A 22,469-nucleotide genomic window follows, 5' to 3' on the forward strand; every position below is an offset into this window, starting at 1 on the left:
ATACCATATACATACTACATGCATGCTACATACATACTACATGCTACATACATACTACATACATACTACATGCTACATACATACTACATGCTACATACATACTACATGCTACATACATACTACATGCTACATACATACATACTACATGCATGCTACATACATACTACATGCTACATACTACATACAATACATTCATACAATACATACATAGACATACAGTACATATAACATAGAGTAACATACTTACCAATACTTGTCACATTGTTCCCCGAAGCCATTGTCGTCTACGGAATAAATATTAACATAACAAACCACAAAAATACTCACCCACGATCCGAAGCAGTCCACGAGTGTGTCCCACGACGATCTTGGGTAGAGAACTGCAGCATCAGCTGTTGCTGCCGTTCTCTACGGGCTGCAGGAATCCAATGACGGAAGGTAGGTATCCTTCCGCACTGTATTCCTCCGCCACTTAAAAAAAAAAAAAAGAAGTCCCTAGTCTCACTTTATGCCATTGCTGTGTGGGAATTTCCCACGCAGCAATGGCATAAAGTGAGACTAGGGACTTTTTTTTTTTTTTTAAGTGGCGGAGGAATACAGTGCGGAAGGATACCTACCTTCCGTCATTGGATTCCTGCAGCCCGTAGAGAACGGCAGCATCATCTGATGCTGCAGTTCTCTACCCAAGATCGTCGTGGGACACACTCGTGGACTGCTTCGGATCGTGGGTGAGTATTTTTGTGGTTTGTTATGTTAATATTTATTCCGTAGACGACAATGGCTTCGGGGAACAATGTGACAAGTATTGGTAAGTATGTTACTCTATGTTATATGTACTGTATGTCTATGTATGTATTGTATGAATGTATTGTATGTATGTAGTATATATGTGGTATGTATGTAGCATGTAGTATGTAGCATGTAGTATGTAGCATGCATGTAGCATGCATGTAGCATGCATGTAGCATGTAGTATGTATGTAGCATGTAGTATGTATGTAGCATGTAGTATGTATGTAGCATGTAGTATGTATGTAGCATGTAGTATGTATGTAGCATGTAGTATGTATGTAGCATGTAGTATGTATGTAGCATGTATGTGGCATGTAGTATGTATGTAGAATGCATGTAGTATGTATGTAGTATGTATGTAGTATGTAGCATGCATGTAGCATGCATGTAGCATGCATGTAGCATGCATGTAGCATGCATGTAGCATGCATGTAGCATGCATGTAGCATGCATGTAGCATGCATGTAGCATGTATGCAGTATGTAGCATGCATGTAGTATGTATGTATGTAGCATGCATGTAGTATGTATGTAGCATGCATGTAGTATGTATGTAGCATGCATGTAGTATGTATGTAGCATGCATGTAGTATGTATGTAGCATGCATGTAGTATGTATGTAGCATGCATGTAGTATGTATGTAGCATGCATGTAGTATGTATGTAGCATGCATGTAGTATGTATGTAGCATGCATGTAGTATGTATGTAGCATGCATGTAGTATGTATGTAGCATGCATGTAGTATGTATGTAGCATGCATGTAGTATGTATGTAGCATGCATGTAGTATGTATGTAGCATGCATGTAGTATGTATGTAGCATGCATGTAGTATGTATGTAGCATGCATGTAGTATGTATGTAGCATGCATGTAGCATGCATGTAGCATGCATGTAGCATGCATGTAGCATGCATGTAGTATGCATGTAGCATGCATGTAGCATGCATGTAGCATGCATGTAGCATGCATGTAGCATGCATGTAGCATGCATGTAGCATGCATGTAGCATGCATGTAGTATTTATGTAGTATTTTTTTTTTTTTTAACATTTAACACATTAGCCGGATGATGGGACTACTACTGTTCCATCATTGGCTAATGTGTCAATCACTGTCATGGTAGCAGGCATCGCCCGATGGGACTTGTAGTCCCATCGGACGATGCCTGCACAGCCCCCCGGACATCAGCACAGCCCCCCGGCAGGCTGGCACAGACCCCCGGCAGGCCGGTACAGACCCCCACAGGGTGCACAGCCCCCCGGCAGGCCGGCACAGCCCCCCGGCAGGCCGGCACAGCCCCCCGGCAGGCCGGCACAGCCCCCCACAGGGTGCACAGACCACCGGCAGGCCGGCACAGCCCCCCGGCAGGCCGGTACAGACCCCCACAGGGTGCACAGACCACCGGCAGGCCGGCACAGCCCCCCGGCAGGCCGGTACAGACCCCGGGCAGGCCACACAGCCCCCCGGCAGGCCGGCACAGCCCCCCGGCAGGCCCGAAATGACGGCGCATCATGATGCGCACACACCGCGCATCATGATGACGTCAGGCCGTCAATCAACTTTGAACTTCCGATTCCGATGCCGAATTCCGATATTGAAAAAATATCGGAAGTCGGTATCGGAATTCCGATACAGCAAGTATCGGCCGATACCCGATACTTGCGGTATCGGAATGCTCAACACTAGTGATAATGTAAACTCCCCATTAAGTATTACCTGCCTAACCCAGGAAGAAGTGCAGAACCGCCTTAGTAAGATTAAAACGGACAAATCACCAGGCCCTGATGGCATTCACCCTCGGGTATTAAGGGAGTTAAGTAATGTGATAGACAGGCCTCTATTCCTTATATTTAAAGACTCTATAGAAGCAGGGTCTGTTCCTTTTGATTGGCGGCAAGCAAATGTGGTACCAATATTCAAAAAGGGGTGTAAAAGGGAACCTGGAAACTATAGGCCGGTAAGCTGAACATCTGTTGTGGGTAAAATGTTTGAAGGGTTTCTAAGGGAAACCATTATGGAATATCTCAATGTTAATAAATGTTTAACTCCATATCAACATGGATTTATGAAGGATCGCTCCTGTCAAACTAACCTGATCAGCTTCTATGAGGATGTAAGCTCTCAAATGGACCAAGGAGAATCATTGGATGTCATTTATCTCGACTTCTCTAAAGCATGTGACACTGTCCCACATAAAAGATTGGTAAGTAAGAGGAGAAAGCTTGGGCTAGGGGAAAATGTGTGTAGATGGGTAGGTAGCTGGCTCAGTGATAGAAAACAAAGAGTGGTTATTAATGGGGCATCCTCAGATTGGGCCAGGGTTACTAGTGGGGTACCACAGGGGTCTGTATTGGGCCCCCTACTATTTAATATATTTATTAATGATCTAGTGGATGGCTTACACAGTAACATATCAGTATTTGCAGATGATACAAAAATATGTAAGGGAGTTAACACAAAGGAGGAAAGTTTGCAACTACAGACAGATTTGAGTAAATTGGAGAATTGGGCTGAAAAATGGCAAATTAGGTTTAACACAGATAAGTGTAAGGTTATGCACATGGGAAGGAGAAACAGATGCTACAATTACTTACTAAATGGGAAACTGCTGGGGAAATCAGACGTGGAAAAAGACTTAGGCATCTAAGTCATTAAGAAGCTAAATTGGAGTGCCCAGTGTCAGGCAGCTGCCACCAAAGCAAATAGGGTCATGGGAGGCATTAGAAGAGGTCTGGGGACACGAGATGAAAACATAATTCTCCCTCCGTACAAATCACTCGTCAGACCACACTTGGAGGATTGTGTGCAATTTTGGACGCCGGTGCTCAAGAATGACATTACTGAACTTGAAAGGGTTCAAAGGCGGCAACTAAAATGATAAATGGAGTTGGTTCACTACAATACCCAGAAAGGTTATCAAAATTAGGTCTATTTACTCTAGAAAAGAGAAGACTTAGGGGAGACTTAATATATATGTACAAGTATATCAGAGGGCAATACAGAGATCTCTCCAATGAACTGTTTGTACCAAGGACTGTGACAAGAACAAGGGGGCATTCTCTTCGTTTGGAGGAAAGACAATTTCTGCACCAGCATAGAAGAGGGTTCTTCACAGTAAGAGCAGTGAGGCTCTGGAATTCTCTTCCTGAGAAAGTGGTGATGGCCAACTCACTGAATGAATGTAAGAAAGGAATGGAGGCTTTTCTTGTGAGTAACAGTATAGAAGGTTACAAATAACAGAATATTACAGGTAGATGGTTGACCCAGCTTAGGGGAAGGAATTTTTTTCCCTATGGAGAAAATTGGCTTCTACTCTGTGGGTTTTTTGCCTTCCCCAGGATCAACAATGCAGTAAAAATAGGCTGAACTAGAGGGACATAAGGTCTTCCTTCAGCCTTCAAAACTATGTTACTATGTAATGTTACTGGTGATCACTGTATTACCTGTACACTGACACTATATACAGAGCTCCTGTGTATAATGTCACCAGTGATCACTGTATTATCTGTACACTGACACTATATACAGAGCTCCTGTGTACAGTGTCACCAGTGATCACTGTATTACCTGTACACTGACACTATACACAGAGCTCCTGTGTATAATGTCACCAGTGATCACTGTATTATCTGTACACTGACACTATATACAGAGCTCCTGTGTACAGTGTCACCAGTGATCACTGTATTACCTGTACACTGACACTATATACAGAGCTCCTGTATATAATGTCACTGGTGGTAATAACAGTGCTGCTAGTGTCATGGTTTGCATTCATGATCAGTATGTGGTCTGGAGGTGGTGATATTTCTTCTTGTATGTGGCATTATTGGTCTCGGTATAGTGGACTGTGTTATATATGGCGGTCATTTTTTCTCTCAGATGTTGATTAGAAGAAGAATTTTAAAGTATATAATCACTAATGGCAATTGGTACACAGAGGCTGAGATGCACTTATAGAATTTCTCCAGTGAAAAAAGTAATAAATTCAACAGGATAAGCGATAACATACTGATTGATGGGGTCTGACTGCTTGGACTGACACCGATCGACAAAATGTGGAGCTTTGATCCCCATTAGATTGGATCTCATGTGAAACTTGATGACTGATCCATTCATTGTCTCAGTGACTGCACTTGTTTTTTCTTAATGCCCCAAAAAGAATGAATGGAGGTGCGGTCAGACATCTCACCTGCTGCTGCATTTTCAAATGGGGAAAAAACGTCCTCATTCTTCCAATCGGTGCAGTTTCTAATGGTCGGACAGAAGTGATCACCTATCCTGTGGAGCCCAGGGATCAGTGAACTTAACAGCAAAGCCACAAAAAGAGGATTGAAAATCCTCCAAAAATTCAAGAATACAGGAGAAAATGGTCATCAGTACTTACCTGCCCAGGTCTCAGAACAAACTCCCTCTCAGGATGCAGCAGAGCCTTGTAGTTAAGATGGCGGCAACACAGGTGCAGAATACTGATGAGACCACTCCCAACCCATGGAGGGGGGATTGTTAGTATTAGATTGCACAGAATCTGCTTGTACAGGGCGCTGGTCACACACAGGTAATGCACGGTGTCCGGCTTACAGCATATTAGTGACGCCCCTACTATTAGATCAGGCGGCTGAACCCGGAAAAATGAGGTGCAAAAAATACACAGAAACATGTAAGGTATTGGCCGATATTTTGGCCAAGATATACAAGCTCGCAGCCACGTCAGGGCTCCTCACGCTCGCGCGTCCTAACACTAAACTTAAAAGCAAAGCCACAAAAAGAGGACGAAAAATTTCTTTGTATTTTTTGCACCTTATTTTTCCGGGTGCGGCAAGGCCCAGAATTTTTGGCCTTGTAAACTGTGGTGTCTGTTCACTTGGGATGCATGTAGATAGTGCTGGGCAGCCGCCTGATCTAATAGTCGGGGCGTCACTAATGGGCTCTAATCCGGACACTGTGCATTACCTGTGTGTGACCAGAGCCCGGTACAAGCAGATTCTGTGCAATGTAAAACTAAGCAATCCCCCCTCCAAGGATTGGGAGTGGTTGTCTCATCAGGACCTGTGTTGCCGCCATCTTTGCTATATGGGTCTGCTGCACCCTGTAGTGCATTTGCTCAGAGACCTGGGCAGGTGAGCACTGCTGACCCCTTTCTGCTGTACTAACCCATGGATCAGTGACAACTTGTTTTGACAAAAGAACCCCTTTAATGCAAACTACCGTAATTCTGACCCCAGTTCAGGGGGCGCACAGTAGATGTGTATTACAGTTGACGCTTCACTATAAGGCTGTGTGCACACGCTGCGGATTCTGCTGCGGTTTGCCATTTGCTCCATTGTAGAGATGATAAACCACAGAGCAATCCGCAATAAATCTGTGCGGACAAATCCACAGAGCATTCCGCAGCGTGTGCACTCACCCTAACAGGGATAACAGCTTACATGCATTTGCCTATTACTGTAGGGTGGGCCCCACTATGACCCTACTCAGAGCCCAAGGCTCCAGGGTCCCATGGCCAGATTGTACCCATCATAAGCCTCATATGGGACAGGGAGGGGCCGCGAGCTGACAGTGTCTGCCCCTGGGTCACTGTACAGCACTGATCACAGGGGCATTATTGACCAAGGCAACATAATGAACTGTGGATCACCAGGATACAGAGGAAGACAAAATGTCCCGTGACGTCACACACCAACTGTATCTGGGGGAAAGGACCCTCTCAAAGACGGGTGAGGGGCGAGATTTTGTTTCTGATCCTCAGATCTGCCACTAGGGGGCAATGAATCGCACAGTGCGGCCAATATGTGCGCTAATCTCGCCCCTCCCCCCGTGTGGTCACTGCAGAGAACAGCTCATTACAGGAAGCTAGCAGGAATCCCGCACTGTCTGCCGCATAGGAGCTGTCGTCACATCCACCCTCTCGTCTCCACATCCAGATATCACACACAAGGCCCGGATATGTTATTATCACTACACAACTCATCACGCATCACTGAGGAGAGAGAAAGAAAGGGGGAGCTGCACACATGTGATCAGCCAATCAGTGAAAGGTGAGGGAGGAGCCGGTAATGCGGCACGCCCCATAGTCATCACTGAGTAGTTTTCACTCAGGTCCGCTCACCCTCTATATAAGGAGGACTCCGCGCTGGTTTCTACAGTCATCTGAAGATTTCCTGAACAATGTCTGGTCGCGGTAAAGGAGGGAAAGGTCTCGGGAAGGGCGGTGCCAAGCGGCACAGGAAGGTGCTCCGTGATAACATCCAGGGCATCACCAAGCCTGCCATCCGCCGTCTGGCTCGCAGGGGAGGCGTCAAGCGCATCTCCGGCCTCATCTATGAGGAGACTCGCGGTGTCCTTAAAGTCTTCCTGGAGAACGTGATCCGTGACGCCGTCACCTACACCGAGCACGCCAAGAGGAAGACCGTCACCGCCATGGACGTGGTGTACGCGCTCAAGCGCCAGGGCCGCACTCTCTACGGCTTCGGAGGTTAATGCGTCTCCGCTCCATCCTCACCCCCCAAAGGCTCTTATCAGAGCCGCCCACATCTACTAAGAAAAAGCTATGATCTCCGCTGTGTGATGTGGCCACGGAGGGAGATTGCGGGTATTTTGTGGTGTTATGTGACATCAGCGGTTAAAACAGATGGTTACCTGGATATACAGCGCTATATGGGTCATGAATTGCTGTATGGATGAAATATCTAGAGCGCTTTATAGAGGCTACATCACAGTATAGATATTTACTGCACTCTGAGGGTACACTGCAGTGTATTAATGGGAGTCGTAGCTATATAGCGGGTATTGAGCATTAAATGGCCGCAAACAGCCATTTTTTTTTTTTTTTTTTATCTAGTTCTATATGGAAGGTTTACAGCTGTGTGTGGGGGTTCTGCATTACAGGAGGTTTGCAGCCCTGTACACAGCAGTATATCGAGCTTCACAGCGCTATTTAGATGAATACAGCACTATAGGGGGTGTTAATGATTCTCCGCTCCATCCTCACCCCCCAGGCTCTTCTCAGAGCCGCCCACATGTGTCCTGGAGAAGCGACAATTCCTGGTATCGGATGATTGAGGTGAGGGAGTTGGGTCAGATCCTATTTCTCAGGATCGGTGTAAATCCAGTGCGGAGCGGTCACATCCTGTACCGGTGACTCTGCGCCCCCTTATTAGTGGCGGCTTCCCGGTGTCCAGCGCCTGCATCTCATCACTGTCTCCCTCCTCATTTACCATCTACATGTGGACACTGACCGTGACTTCCTGACTGCTCCTAATACCGTGGACTGTGCGGCTCCAGCCGGCAGCGCTCTCCTGTGCCGGGGCTGATGGATGCAGCCGGACATTAGCGGCTCGTTCCCCTCATGACGGGGGAGGCTGCTTGTGTCTTTTCTTATTTATCAGTAACCGGAGCCTGAAGGGAGAACAGAGGGGAAATCCGCCCCCGTAGTGTACAGCGCCGTCATCCGAGCCCGGCGGACCGGAGAGAGGACTGGAGATGACGCAGGTCCGGAGCCGGTGTATTGCGGAGTGTGGGAGCTCCATCCTCCAGAGGAGGAGACGTCTCGCATACAAGATGCCTACATAAAATATCCATAACTGTGATTGGTGAGATAATGAGCAGCCGGCACCGGTCTGGGGAGTGAGGGGTTAATACAGTCTCACTTTACCGCAAGGTCCACAGGAATAATGGCCGCTCACTCCTGACAGTGATCGGGAAATGGTGTCTCTTCCACAAGCAGAGCACAGTCACTGAAGGGTTAATGATCGAGCGCCGAGAACACGACTGAGCGGGAGATTCAAATCATCAAACGGATCTAAAGCCCCGCCCACAGGAATCGACCAATCACCGTGCTTTCTCCTCCGTTTAACCCCTTATTGCTCCTGTGTCTGCTGCTCGTCATTTCCCCGTGCTCAGCACATCGGGCTCCTCCTGGTAGAACATGTGCGGATTGTATCATCCGATCTGTGCTGGATGCGGAGCCCACACGGAGCCGCCCTTGTATAAGGTTACCAGTTCTCCGTGTGGCGTCCGCTCCGATCACTGCTGGAAGCGGAGTTGACACAGATCAGCCCTGGAGCTGCGGGCACTAGGATTGCAAAAATATACACCCCCACTACGGTGCTGTACATCCACCATCCTCCCTACTAGGTGGTATACAGCACTACAAAGGCTACATGTGCTGTATACTCCCCATCTAGTGCTGCATTTCTCCTCTATAAACCTGTGTCATCTACAGAACACCCGCATATAGTGCTGGATACCCTCCATACAGTAACTGAGGATAAGGTAGTGCTGATACCTACATATATCGCTGTATGCCCCCATATATAGCTAAATACTCTCCAGAAAGTGCTGTGGGCCCTCCATATTGTTCTTTATCCCATCATATATCGCTGTATACCCCCATGTAGTGCTGTAAGCTGCCAAATACTGTTATGTACCGACATATTGTGCTGTATAACCTTCAAGTAGTATTGTATACCGCCATATAGTGCTGACAACCCTCCATATAGTATCGTAGTCTAGAATATAGTGCTGTATACTCCCCTTATATTAGGGTACACCCTCATTGACGGCTGTACTCCCCCATAGAGGGACGCGTACCCTCCATATAGCGCTGTATATTCCACACATCAGATATTCTGGACTCCGCGCTCCTGATCCACAGGCCCACACACTGGATATATATAGGCCAGAAGCTGCAGGGAGCGGAGCCGCCGTCTGTGTCTCCTTCCGACCTCTCAGCAGCTCCAGGTCGTTCTCCCATCGTCCAATCAGCTTCCTGCACGGTACAGATTGTGGTACAGATCCCTGTGATAGTGACAGGTGCCGGGAACAGAAGGAGCGAGCTCCCGCAGCAGATTCATCTTCCCCGATACAGAATGATGTGCGGCCAGGAGGACTATGGGGAGATTCCGGGGCTCTTCCCGGCTCCTTACTGCCTCCTCCGCCAGTGACGGCTATAGACATGTGGGGGAGATGTCAGTGAGGAGGAGGACACTGACACAGCGGCTCTGCTGCCCGGTCCTGACCGGTAATGGTCGCTTATCCCGGGCAAGGAAGCACAAGGGGAGAGCGGAGCTTCACCTGGCTCAGACAGGAGGGGCGGGGCATGTGACCAGTGTCAGCCAATAGAAGCTCAGGAGGGGCAGCCAATCAGTGCGCAGTGTGACTGTATATATTTGAGGCGGCTCCTGCTTCGGCTTTTGTAATTTTTCTTTCAGCACTTTGTGTTTGTTCTTGATTATATGATGGCAGAGACCGCGCCAGCCGCCGCTCCTCCTCCTCCTGCCGAACCGGCCACCAAATCCAAGAAGCAGCCGAAAAAATCCTCCGCAGGGGGCGCCAAGAAGAGCAAAAAGCCTTCTGGCCCCAGCGTGTCCGAGCTGATCGTCAAAGCCGTGTCTGCTTCCAAGGAGCGCAGCGGGGTGTCTCTGGCCGCCCTGAAGAAGGCTCTGGCTGCTGGAGGGTACGATGTGGAGAGGAATAACAGCCGCCTGAAGCTGGCCGTCAGGGGTCTGGTCACCAAGGGCACCCTGCTCCAGGTTAAGGGCAGCGGCGCCTCCGGGTCATTCAAGCTGAACAAGAAGCAGGAGACCAAGGACAAGAAGAAGCAGGCGCCTGCAGCCAAAGCCAAGAAACCAGCAGCCAAGAAAGCTGCAAAATCCCCGAAGAAGCCCAAGAAGAGCCCGAAAAAGGCCAAGAAGCCCGCAGCGGCCAAAAAAGCAGTTAAGAGCCCCAAAAAGCCGAAGGCTGCTCCGAAGCCCAAGAAGGTGACAAAGAGCCCCGCTAAGAAGGCGGCGAAACCCAAAGCTGCCAGGAGTCCGGCTAAGAAGGCGGCTAAAGCCAAGAAGCCCGCGGCCAAGAAATAAGCGGAGCCGCCCTGTCCTCATCCCACAAAGGCTCTTATCAGAGCCACCACCTCCTCACTGCAGAGCTGTATGATCAGTGCCACCACCTCCTCCCTGCAGAGCTGTATGATCAGTGCCACCACCTTGTCCTCAGCAGACCTGTATGATCAGTGCCACCACCTCCTCCCTGCAGAGCTGTACGATCAGTGCCAGTACATTATATAATTGATGCTGGGCGCAGTGTCAGGATGGATAGTTATCTGTTGCTAATACGAGCTCTGCACTGTACAGCGCTGTGTACACGGATATGGCCGTGCATTTACGTCAGTGGCGTCTGCTCCATATTCCGAATGTAAGGGATGATGTGAACCGCCTCGTGGAGGAGGCGGGGACAACAGGGGGCGGGGTTACTGGGCGAGAGGCGGAGTTGCTCTTCACAATGATTGGTTAAACACATCATGTCCTTATTGGCTTCTTTTATTTATGCCACAACCAGTGGCGTGCAGGGGGCGTGTTTCCTATAGACCAATGAGGACGCGCCCTGGAGCATAAATACCCTTCTCCCGCTGCTTTGCTTATCACATCTGTTCACCTCTACATCTAGCTATGGCCAGGACGAAGCAGACCGCCCGCAAATCCACCGGAGGGAAGGCTCCTCGCAAGCAGCTGGCCACGAAGGCCGCCAGGAAGAGTGCGCCTGCCACTGGTGGAGTGAAGAAGCCGCATCGTTATCGCCCAGGAACAGTCGCTCTCCGTGAGATCCGCCGCTACCAGAAATCCACTGAGCTGCTGATCCGTAAGCTTCCCTTCCAGCGCCTGGTGAGGGAGATCGCCCAGGACTTCAAGACTGATCTGCGCTTCCAGAGCTCCGCGGTGATGGCCCTGCAGGAGGCCAGCGAGGCTTATCTGGTGGGACTGTTCGAGGACACCAACCTGTGCGCCATCCACGCCAAGAGGGTAACAATCATGCCCAAAGACATCCAGTTGGCCCGCAGGATCCGTGGGGAGAGAGCTTAGATCTTCCCGGGCTCCAACCACAACACAAAGGCTCTTTTCAGAGCCACCAAATCTTTCCAAAAACGAGCTGAGTCCTGAACTGCCGGTTTATGTGCGTGTTCTACATATACGGATCGCACTCTCTCAGGAATAGATGGTGGCTGCGGTTTCTGATATCACAGGTGATCGCTGAGCGATAACTGAAATCTCACGTTTCTCTATTCTCATCCATTGTAAAACATGCGGAGTCTATAACATAACCAACGTTAATATAGGGAGAGGGGTAAGGTGTGTGTACCCTCAGAGTGTGGTGAATTTCTATACTGTGATGTAGCCTCTATAAAGCGCTCTAGATATTTCATCCATACAGTAACTCCTGACCCATATAGCGCTGTATATCCAGGTAACCATCTGTTTTAACCGCTGATGTCACATAACACCACAAAATACCCGCAATCTCCCTCCCTGGCCACATCACACAGCGGAGATCATAGCTTTTTCTTAGTAGATGTGGGCGGCTCTGATAAGAGCCTTTGGGGGGTGAGGATGGAGCGGAGACGCATTAACCTCCGAAGCCGTAGAGAGTGCGGCCCTGGCGCTTGAGCGCGTACACCACGTCCATGGCGGTGACGGGTCTTCCTCTTGGCGTGCTCGGTGTAGGTGACGGCGTCATGGATCACGTTCTCCAGGAAGACTTTCATGACGCCGCGATTATCCTCATAGATGAGGCCGGAGATGCGCTTGACGCCTCCCCTGCGAGCGAGACGGCGGATGGCAGGCTTGGTGATGCCCTGGATGTTATCACGGAGCACCTTCCTGTGCCGCTTGGCGCCGCCCTTCCCGAGACCTTTCCCTCCTTTACCGCGACCAGACATCTTCCTGTAGTCAGCAGAACACTATGACTAATGAGCGCAGGGTCCTTTACATGGAGGCGGGGCGGACCGGAGCGAAAACAGGAGGGATGACCGTTTCCGGGGCGGGGGTTCTAGTATTGAATTCGCGGTTAAGCTCCTCCTCTTCTCTGATTGGCTGAATACAGGACTGTTGGTGATTTTGAATTCCCCCCCCTCTCTGTTACAAAGAATATTCAACAAAACTCCCCATCGCGGCGCCGCCGCTAGATCTGTCCGTTATTTGGATTTTTCCGTTGCTATTTTCCAGCTTCTTCATAATGTAATAAGTAAATAAATACTTTAGGGACAGTGATCTCCAGAAGCCTCATCTGACCCAGGCAGTCGCTCCTCATTACAGGTGGTGGCGGCCAGTACAGGGCAGGGAGCCGCATGTAACGAGTCCCGGAGGCTCCATCCCCGGAGAAGAGGAGAAATATCAGATACAAGATAACGATCCCCAACCACCGATGTGATCTGCAGCGACCATCGCCGCGCACGGGATCTGCTCCAATCAACGTCAGGAATAATGTTCACTAAGACAATATAGAAAAGGGAGTGGGAAGGCGCCAGCACCGATCCGGGGACAAATACGGGTATAGGCAGAACACACTGGAGAGGCGGCACCAGGACCCAGCGCGTGTGACATCAGATTGTGATCGCTAACGCTTCTCCGGAGCGCAATGTGCGACTGAGCGGGAAATTAGGGTTCACTAACGGCTCAGTAAATGACGGCGGAACATCGAAATAAAGAACCGACCATTCGCCCGCTACTTAATTTACTTTCAACTCCTTAGTGACCGTATTCCTGCTGAATCTCTGCTCTGTACAGAATCCGCCTCAAGCACCGCAGACCCCGGCTGTGCACACCATACCCCTCTCCCTTACAATGGATGAGACTAGAGAAAGTGCTGAGCGATAACTGGAATCTCACTTCTCACCTGTGATATCAGAAACCGCAGCCGCCATCTATTCCTGAGAGAGTGCGATCCGTATAGGGAGAACACGCACATAAACCGGACAGCGGAAGGAAAAGGAGTGCGTAGAATCCGAGACTCCGTGAACTTGTATTATTCCAGTGAAGCGCAGTGACGGCCGGGTGCCCTCATAGATCGCTGTAGCGCGGCTCCTGGATTCATCCAGTGTTGTGTCTGCACCTCACTACTACCACCCCCAGCATTCACAGGAAACTCACAAATTGGAATGGAAAGGGTTAATGTAAGAGGAGATGAAAAGAGAAAGCAGAGATCCAACCAGGAGGATAATCTACTGGAAATGTCACTGAGCAGAGATCATCATTACCAGCTGCGGGAGAGCGAGGACCTATCGCCGAGTGCAACGCACCACCTGCAATCATTATCACTGACCTATTGGAGAGAGGAGGTCCCAGTGTAGACGTTTTCTCCGGAAAGGAGCTGCTCAGCACATGCACGGCCTTGATGAGGACACTACACAGGGCAGCGGAGGAGCAGCTCTTATGGTGAGGGGGTGGGCGGCTCTTAGAAGAGCCTTTGGGGTGATGGCGGAGCAGATCTCACTTGGCGCTGGTGTACTTGGTGACGGCCTTGGTGCCCTCGGACACGGCGTGCTTGGCCAGCTCTCCGGGCAGCAGCAGGCGCACGGCGGTCTGGATCTCCCGGGAGGTGATGGTGGAGCGCTTGTTGTAGTGAGCCAGGCGGGAGGCTTCCCCTGCGATGCGCTCGAAGATGTCATTGACGAAGGAGTTCATGATGCCCATGGCCTTGGAGGAGATGCCGGTGTCGGGGTGGACCTGCTTCAGCACCTTGTACACGTAGATGGCGTAGCTCTCCTTCCTGCTCTTCCTCCGCTTCTTGCCGTCCTTCTTCTGAGTCTTGGTCACGGCTTTCTTGGAGCCCTTCTTGGGAGCTGGCGCAGACTTGGCGGGATCAGGCATGATGGGAACGAGAAACGTCTCCGCACAAGAGAGAAGAATAACGACCCTGCTCCTCCCAGAGGAGTTTATAGCCCGGCCATGCAAATGACTCTGCTGTCAGATCGCCGTGCTATTGGGTGACAAAGTCATGTGACCAACGGAACCGTCAGTCGCTCCGCCCACTGCAGCTCATTGATGGCTCCACAAGTCTGATTTACATTGGTAACTTGTGATCCATCCAATGACAGGAGAGGAGGGCGGGGCAGATGATTATAAAAGCGACAGCCGCGCAGCTATTGCCTTATATCACGCAGATTTTTTTTTTCTGTTTCTTCTTGTTATCAGCGATCACCACCATGTCTGGACGCGGCAAACAAGGAGGGAAGGTCCGCGCTAAAGCCAAGACCCGCTCATCCCGGGCAGGACTGCAGTTCCCGGTTGGCCGTGTGCACAGGCTTCTCCGCAAGGGCAACTACGCCGAGAGGGTGGGCGCCGGCGCTCCGGTCTATCTGGCCGCTGTGCTGGAGTATCTGACCGCTGAGATCCTGGAATTGGCCGGTAATGCCGCCCGAGACAACAAGAAGACCCGCATCATCCCCCGACACCTGCAGCTGGCGGTGCGCAACGACGAGGAGCTGAACAGGCTGCTGGGTGGGGTGACCATCGCCCAGGGGGGCGTCCTGCCCAACATCCAGGCCGTGCTGTTGCCCAAGAAGACCGAGAGCAGCAAGTCCGGCAAGAGCAAGTGAGCGCTGCTGCCGATCCCACCTACACAACCAAAGGCTCTTCTAAGAGCCACCCACCCCGTCACCACCAGAGCTGACGCCGCTGATCTCGGGTCCTCACATTCCAGACACCACGGGCTGCCGCCACCAGTCTGTAGGTTGCTGCGTACACTGGAATCCGTTGTGCGGTTTCTACCCAAAACACTGGAGTGTCGGGAGATGAATGGGATAATATCATATGAAGCCTCAGACCTGTGGGGGGAGAGGAGTCCCTCATTAGTGTCTGATCCTCCGGCCCCTGACATCGCTGTGGAGATAACACGCAGTGATCACGTATCGGGGGGGAGTTGGCGGCCGCTGCCGGCGATTCTCCACATCAGTGACTGCGGCTCCTCCCGGAGGACGATCCCGTGATGGCGGCTCTGGAGGGCTGGACTCAGCGCGGTTCTCGGGTGACCGGATTGTGATCTCCGCTGTCAGCCGTGACCGGTAGTAATCCTCCGCGGAACAAGAGCGGGAACTTCAAATCCCCCAACGGATCCTGTGATCAGACAATGAGCGGGAATCCTCGGTAAAGCGCCGTCCTCAGTGACGTACATAGACGTCTTTCCAACTCCGTTTAACTCCTTACTTGCCGTGTTGCTGCTGATCTCCCCTTATTTAGCAGTGTCCACAGATGCGGCACCTTCTCCCCAGCCCCCGGCAGCGCTCACATCGGGCTCCTCCAGAGCATCTGCTGCTTGCAGCCCCCTGTAATCACTGCAGACACAACTGGGAGTCCTGATAATACTTACTAAAAGGGTTAACCCCACAATAGTGTAGTGTAATCAGCCGCAGGCTTCACTGAACAAATACTAAGTAACGCAGAAAAATAAGAATTAATAAAGCCAATAAACCACGAATCCTCCTGCTTTTCTTTCATTGCTAAAATATCACAGATCAAAGCATCATACCTAGTGAGGAGCGAGCAGTAAAGAGCTCGGGTGCTCGTTCGGGTTGAGCAAATTTGAATACTCAGGTACTTGGACAGAACAACGAGCCCAATGTAAGTCTATGGGAGACCCCAGCATTTCTACATGGATCCCCCAGGTCTAAAAACATCTGAAAATGATGGAAACACTGCTGCAATGACAGGGGACATCATGGGGATCACCCCTGGAAGCATTCCTGACTCCTAGGTCACAGCTTTATCATTGTAGCATTTACCAACCCTAGGTGGCCATGTGGTGTGTGATATTAGCAGACACATCTTGTCTTTCAGAGTCCCTCCTTCATAAATGAAACAAGTGTAAAGATGGATGTTTCAAATATATCCCTACTAGTGTTGAGCATTCCGATACTGCAAATATCGGGTATCGGCCGATATTCGCTGTATCGGAATTCCGATACCGAGTACCGATATTTTTTCAATGTCGGAATCGGAAGTTCCCATAATGCAAAGAGCCACTGTTGTGGCTCTGATTGGCTGCCGAAATGATGTCATCATGATGCGCCGTCAGTTCGAGCCTTCCGGGGGAGGGGGGTCTATGCAGACTGCCCGGGGTTCTGTACCGGCCTGCCGGTGGTCTGTACTGACTGTCCGGGGGTCTGAGCGGCCTGCCGGGGGGGCTGTGCCGACTGTCCGGGGGTCTGTGCAGGCTGCGGGGGTCTGTGCAGGATCGTCCGATGGGACTACAAGTCCCATCGGGCGATGCCTGCTACCATGACGGTGATTGACACATTAACCAATGATGGGACAGTAGTAGTCCCATCATCCGGCCTATGTGTTGAATGTAAAAAAAAAAAAAAACATACTACATACATGCTACATACATGCAACATACATACTGCATATATTCCACATGCATGCAACATGCATACTACATATATACCACTAGAGTTGAGCGAAACGGGTCTAAAAAATTCAAAAGTCCCCGACTTTTGGCAAAGTCGGGTTTCATGAAACGAAACCCGACCCTAGGATGAGGTCGGCCACGAGGTCGGCGACTTACGCGCCAAAGTCGCGTTTCAAAAGTTTGTTTTGCGCTCTTTTTCAGCCAATCAGGATCCACGGACACTGTGGGCAACGTGATGACATAGGCAGGGGTCACCACCATCTTTCAGAAGGGCATGCAAGTGATTGGCTTGCTTTGGTGGGCGTCACAGGGGGTATAAAAGGGCGTGCACGCCGACCGCCATCTTACTTCTGCCGATCTCAGTATAGGGAGAGGTTGCTGATTCTGTAGGGAGAGCGTTAGGCAGGGAAGAAGACAAAAAAAACTGCTTCTGCTGCTAGCGATTTTGCCTGCACAACACACCAGTCACTGTGTGTGCAGTGCAAGGGGAGGCTATATAGTGGTGTATCAGTGGTGTTGGTTGTTGGGCTGCCTTCTAAGGCTTCCAGACAGGCTGGCATTGCTGTTTACCCACTGCTCCGCAAACTGCTTTTTTAAAAGCAATCCCAATTTTTTTTTTTTAGTCCTGCTGAGAAGAAAAAAAAACTGCTTCTGCTGCTAGCAATTTGGCCTGCACAACACACCAGTCACTGTGTGTGCAGTGCAAGGGGAGGCTATATTGTGGTGTATCAGTGGTGTTGGTTGTTGGGCTGCCTTTTAAGGCTTCCTGACAGGCTGGCATTGCTGTTTACCCACTGCTCTGCAAACTGCTTTTTTAAAAGCATTCCAATCTCCCTTATCCTCTAGTCACTTTTGTCACAGCTGTGCCATTGAGCCTGTGACATAGCGCTCAGATATCAGTGGGCCTCACACAATCCAAAAGTGTCCAGTGTCCAAAAGTGTGTGCAGAAATTCAAAATCTCCCTTATCCTCTAGTCACTTTGGTCACAGCTGTGCCATCGAGCCTGTCACATAGCGCTCAGATATTCATTGGGCCTCACACAATACAAAAGTGTCCAGTGTCCAAAAGTGTCTGCAGAAATTCAAAATCTCCCTTATCCTCTAGTCACTTTGGTCACAGCTGTGCCATCGAGCCTGTCACATAGCGCTCAGATATTCATTGGGCCTCACACAATCCAAAAGTGTCCAGTGTCCAAAAGTTGTGCAGAGATTCAAAATCTCCCTTATCCTCTAGTCACTTTGGTCACAGCTGTGCCATCGAGCCTGTCACATAGCGCTCAGATATTCATTGGGCCTCACACAATCTCACACAAGGAAAGACTAGAAGCAATGGGATGAAACTGAATGGGAGGAGACACAGATTAGATATTAGAAAAAACTTTTTGACAGTTAGAGTGATCAATGAGTGGAACAGGCTGCCTCGAGAAGTGGTGAGTTCTCCTTCAATGGAAGTCTTCAAACAGAGGCTGGACAGACATCTGACTGGGATGATTTAGCGAATCCTGCTTTGAGCAGGGGGTTGGACCAGATGGCCCAGGAGGTCCCTTCCAACTCTACGATTCTATGATTCTATGATTCTATGATTCTAATCCAAAAGTGTCCAGTGTCCAAAAGTGTGTGCAGAGATTCAAAATCTCCCTTATCCTCTAGTCACTTTGGTCACAGCTGTGCCATCGAGCCTGTCACATAGCGCTCAGATATCAGTGGGCCTCACACAATCCAAAAGTGTCCAGTGTCCAAAAGTGTGTGCAGAGATTCAAAATCTCCCTTATCCTCTAGTCACTTTGGTCACAGCTGTGCCATCGAGCCTGTCACATAGCGCTCAGATATTCATTGGGCCTCACACAATCCAAAAGTGTCCAGTGTCCAAAAGTGTGTGCAGAGATTCAAAATCTCCCTTATCCTCTAGTCACTTTGGTCACAGCTGTGCCATCGAGCCTGTGACATAGCGCTCAGATATCAGTGGGCCTCACACAATCCAAAAGTGTCCAGTGTCCAAAAGTGTGTGCAGAGATTCAAAATCTCCCTTATCCTCTAGTCACTTTGGTCACAGCTGTGCCATCGAGCCTGTGACATAGCGCTCAGATACCAGTGGGCCTCACACAATCCAAAAGTGTCCAGTGTCCAAAAGTGTGTGCAGAGATTCAAAATCTCCCTTATCCTCTAGTCACTTTGGTCACAGCTGTGCCATCGAGCCTGTGACATAGCGCTCAGATACCAGTGGGCCTCACACAATCCAAAAGTGTCCAGTGTCCAAAAGTGTGTGCAGAGATTCAAAATCTCCCTTATCCTCTAGTCACTTTGGTCACAGCTGTGCCATCGAGCCTGTCACATAGCGCTCAGATATTCATTGGGCCTCACACAATCCAAAAGTGTCCAGTGTCCAAAAGTGTGTGCAGAGATTCAAAATCTCCCTTATCCTCTAGTCACTTTGGTCACAGCTGTGCCATCGAGCCTGTCACATAGCGCTCAGATATTCATTGGGCCTCACACCATCCAAGAGTGTCCAGTGTCCAAAAGTGTGTGCAGAGATTCAAAATCATAGAATCATAGAATCATAGAATCGTAGAGTTGGAAGGGACCTCCTGGGCCATCTGGTCCAACCCCCTGCTCAAAGCAGGATTCGCTAAATCATCCCAGTCAGATGTCTGTCCAGCCTCTGTTTGAAGACTTCCATTGAAGGAGAACTCACCACTTCTCGTGGCAGCCTGTTCCACTCATTGATCACTCTAACTGTCAAAAAGTTTTTTCTAATATCTAATCTGTGTCTCTTCCCATTCAGTTTCATCCCATTGCTTCTAGTCTTTCCTTGTGCAAATGAGAATAAAGTTGATCCTTCTACAATGTGACAGCCCTTTAGATATTTGTAGACAGCTATTAAGTCTCCTCTCAGTCTTCTCTTTTGCAAACTAAACATTCCCAAATCCTGCAACCTTTCCTCATAAGACAGGGTTTGCAGACCGGTCACCATTCTGGTCGCTCTTTTCTGAACTTGCTCCAGTTTGTTGATGTCTTTTTTAAAATGTGGTGCCCAAAACTGGACACAATATTCCAGATGAGGTCTGACCAAAGAGGAGTAGAGGGAAATAATGACTTCACGTGATCTAGACTGTATGCTTCTGTTAATACATCCTAGAATTGCATTTGCCTTTTTTGCTGCTGCATCACACTGTTGACTCATATTCAGTCTGTGATCTATTAGTATACCCAAGTCTTTTTCACATGTGCTGTCACTTAGCCCTATTCCTCCCATTCTATATATGCTTTTTTCATTTTTATTGCCCAGATGTAGTACTTTGCATTTCTCCCTGTTAAAAACCATTCTGTTTGTTGCTGCCCACTTCTCCAGTTTATTTAAATCTTTTTGAATCCTCTCTCTCTCTTCTCTAGTATTAGCTATCCCTCCTAGCTTTGTGTCATCAGCAAATTTAATCAGTTTACCCTCAATTCCTTCATCTAAATCGTTGATAAAGATGTTGAACAATACAGGGCCCAGGACAGAGCCCTGTGGTACCCCACTTGAGACATTCTTCCAACTGGATGTGCAGCCATTTACGACCACTCTTTGGGTCCGATCACTAAGCCAGTTATGAATCCACCTAACAGTTGCCTTGTCCATTCCATACTTAGTCATTTTTTCAATAAGGATTGTATGAGAGACTTTGTCAAATGCTTTGCTGAAGTCAAGATATACTATATCTACAGCATTTCCTTGATCCACCCAATCAGTGATACCGTCATAGAAGGAAATTAAGTTAGTCTGACATGACTTATTAGTTAGAAACCCATGCTGACTCTGTTTAATCACTTCATTCTTATCCAGGTATTGACATACATGTTGTTTAATAATTTGTTCAAAGATCTTTCCTGGTATAGAAGTCAGACTCACCGGCCTATAGTTGCCTGGGTCCACCTTCTTCCCCTTTTTGAAGATAGGAACAACATTTGCTCTTCTCCAGTCTTCTGGCACTTCTCCTGTTCTCCAAGAATTTTCAAAGATTATGGAGAGGGGTTCAAAAATTTCTTCTGCTATCTCCTTCAGTACTCTGGGGTGTAATTCATCTGGACCTGGAGACTTGAATTCATTTAGGTTAGCTAAGTGTTTCCTCACTATCTTTCTGTTTATAGATATCCTGGATTCTTCTATTCCCTTAATAGGACAGTGAATAACAGTTGATGTTGCATTTCCTTTCTGAGAGAAAACAGATGCAAAATAGGAATTTAAAAGTTCAGCCTTCTCAACATCCTGTCTTACCATTTCATCATTTTCATCCTGTAAAAATCCTATAGCATCTTTGACTTTTCTTTTACTTTTGACATATCCCCAAAATCCTTTATTATTGCTTTTGACATCTCTTGCAAGCCTCAGTTCATTTTCAGCTTTAGATAATCTGATTTGTGCCCTGCAGGTTCTGCAGACAGCATTATATTCTTCTTTAGATATGCCTCCCTCTTTCCATTTTATAAACATTTTTTTCTTCCTTTTTAGCATGTGCTTAAGTTCTGTGTTCATCCATCCTGGTTTCCTTAAATGCTTCCTATTCTTCCCTCTTTTCGGAATTGTTAACAACTGTGCTTTGAGAATTTCATTTTTCAAGATTTCCCATCCTTCCTGGACATTTTTGTCTTTAAGGATATCCAGCCATTGGATCCCTCCAATTCTCTTTCTGAATCCCTTAAAATCTGCCTTTCTGAAATCTAACCTTGACGTCTGAGTCTTCACAGGTCTTCCACCTCTAGTTATCCAAAATTCTAAAATAGCATGGTCGCTACCTCCTAGGGTCCCAGCCACTTTTACCTCCTCAACCATTTCCTCCCTGTTTATAAGGATTAGATCCAAGGTAGCAGTTCCCCTTGTTTTCTCCCCTACCTTTTGGAAGATAAAGTTGTCAGCAAGAGAGGATAAGAATTTCCTTGACCTGTTAGTTTTGCCTGAGAGAGATTCCCAACAAATGTCTGGATAGTTGAAATCTCCCATGACAACTATGTCATATTTTTTGGAGAACTTGGCCATCTGATGCATAAAGAGTTCATCTATATCTTCGGCTTGCACAGGCGGCCTGTAGTAAATGCCTACAATGGTGTCCTTTCCATTGTTCCGTCCTTGTATTCTTACCCAAACAGTTTCCACAGAACTTCCAGTCTCTGAAGCTTCAATCTCTGTGCAGATATACGCGTTTCGAACATACAATGCGACACCCCCTCCTCGTTTATCAAGTCTGTTTCTTGCAAATAAGTTGTATCCTTCTAGTCTTGTATTCCAATCATGTGTATTGTCCCACCAAGTTTCAGTGATTCCAATTACATCATATTTCTTTTCCTGTGTTAGTAGTTCCAATTCTCCTTGTTTGTTGCCCATGCTTTGTGCATTAGTATAGAAACATTTTAGTTTGTGATTGGTTTCTCTTTCTCCAATATTTTTATTAATTAGATTCTTTCGTCTTTGTTCTTCCTTTCCACTTCTAATAGCAGAGTTCTCAATAGCATTTGTCAGGTGTA

At 48.5% G+C, this 22,469-nt stretch overlaps 5 protein-coding genes and 1 pseudogene across 5 annotated transcripts; 4 read left to right on the plus strand and 2 right to left on the minus strand.

Annotated features, from left to right (window-relative positions):
* The first annotated feature begins 6,952 nt into the window (after nucleotides 1-6,952).
* LOC141091637 (histone H4) lies at nucleotides 6,953-7,320 on the plus strand. The gene has a single exon (XM_073577319.1). It carries the CDS (start codon nucleotides 6,960-6,962, stop codon nucleotides 7,269-7,271), a length of 312 nt encoding a protein of 103 aa, XP_073433420.1. The 5' UTR covers nucleotides 6,953-6,959; the 3' UTR covers nucleotides 7,272-7,320.
* A 2,635-nt stretch (nucleotides 7,321-9,955) lies between these two features.
* Nucleotides 9,956-10,700, plus strand: LOC141091632 (histone H1.5-like). The gene has a single exon (XM_073577315.1). It carries the CDS (start codon nucleotides 10,028-10,030, stop codon nucleotides 10,649-10,651), a length of 624 nt encoding a protein of 207 aa, XP_073433416.1. The 5' UTR covers nucleotides 9,956-10,027; the 3' UTR covers nucleotides 10,652-10,700.
* Nucleotides 10,701-11,199: 499 nt separating this feature from the next.
* Nucleotides 11,200-11,698, plus strand: LOC141091635 (histone H3). The gene has a single exon (XM_073577317.1). The coding sequence runs from the start codon at nucleotides 11,237-11,239 to the stop codon at nucleotides 11,645-11,647; it is 411 nt and encodes a 136-aa protein (XP_073433418.1). The 5' UTR covers nucleotides 11,200-11,236; the 3' UTR covers nucleotides 11,648-11,698.
* A 439-nt stretch (nucleotides 11,699-12,137) lies between these two features.
* On the minus strand, nucleotides 12,138-13,554 carry LOC141091638 (histone H4-like; annotated as a pseudogene).
* A 453-nt stretch (nucleotides 13,555-14,007) lies between these two features.
* Nucleotides 14,008-14,446, minus strand: LOC141091636 (histone H2B 1.1). The gene has a single exon (XM_073577318.1). The coding sequence runs from the start codon at nucleotides 14,429-14,431 to the stop codon at nucleotides 14,051-14,053; it is 381 nt and encodes a 126-aa protein (XP_073433419.1). The 5' UTR covers nucleotides 14,432-14,446; the 3' UTR covers nucleotides 14,008-14,050.
* Nucleotides 14,447-14,612: 166 nt separating this feature from the next.
* On the plus strand, nucleotides 14,613-15,210 carry LOC141091633 (histone H2A type 1-like). The gene has a single exon (XM_073577316.1). The coding sequence runs from the start codon at nucleotides 14,677-14,679 to the stop codon at nucleotides 15,157-15,159; it is 483 nt and encodes a 160-aa protein (XP_073433417.1). The 5' UTR covers nucleotides 14,613-14,676; the 3' UTR covers nucleotides 15,160-15,210.
* Nucleotides 15,211-22,469: the final 7,259 nt, after the last annotated feature.

The sequence above is a fragment of the Dendrobates tinctorius genome, unplaced genomic scaffold (assembly GCF_039654945.1).
Source record: "Dendrobates tinctorius isolate UK_male_01 unplaced genomic scaffold, ASM3965494v1 ptg000055l, whole genome shotgun sequence".
Lineage (NCBI taxonomy): Eukaryota > Metazoa > Chordata > Amphibia > Anura > Dendrobatidae > Dendrobates > Dendrobates tinctorius.

Coding starts and splice junctions, on each gene's coding strand:
- LOC141091637 (XM_073577319.1), top strand. CDS start 6,960: ATGTCTGGTCGCGGTAAAGGAGGGAAAGGTCTCGGGAAGGGCGGTGCC.
- LOC141091632 (XM_073577315.1), top strand. CDS start 10,028: ATGATGGCAGAGACCGCGCCAGCCGCCGCTCCTCCTCCTCCTGCCGAA.
- LOC141091635 (XM_073577317.1), top strand. CDS start 11,237: ATGGCCAGGACGAAGCAGACCGCCCGCAAATCCACCGGAGGGAAGGCT.
- LOC141091636 (XM_073577318.1), bottom strand. CDS start 14,431: ATGCCTGATCCCGCCAAGTCTGCGCCAGCTCCCAAGAAGGGCTCCAAG.
- LOC141091633 (XM_073577316.1), top strand. CDS start 14,677: ATGATTATAAAAGCGACAGCCGCGCAGCTATTGCCTTATATCACGCAG.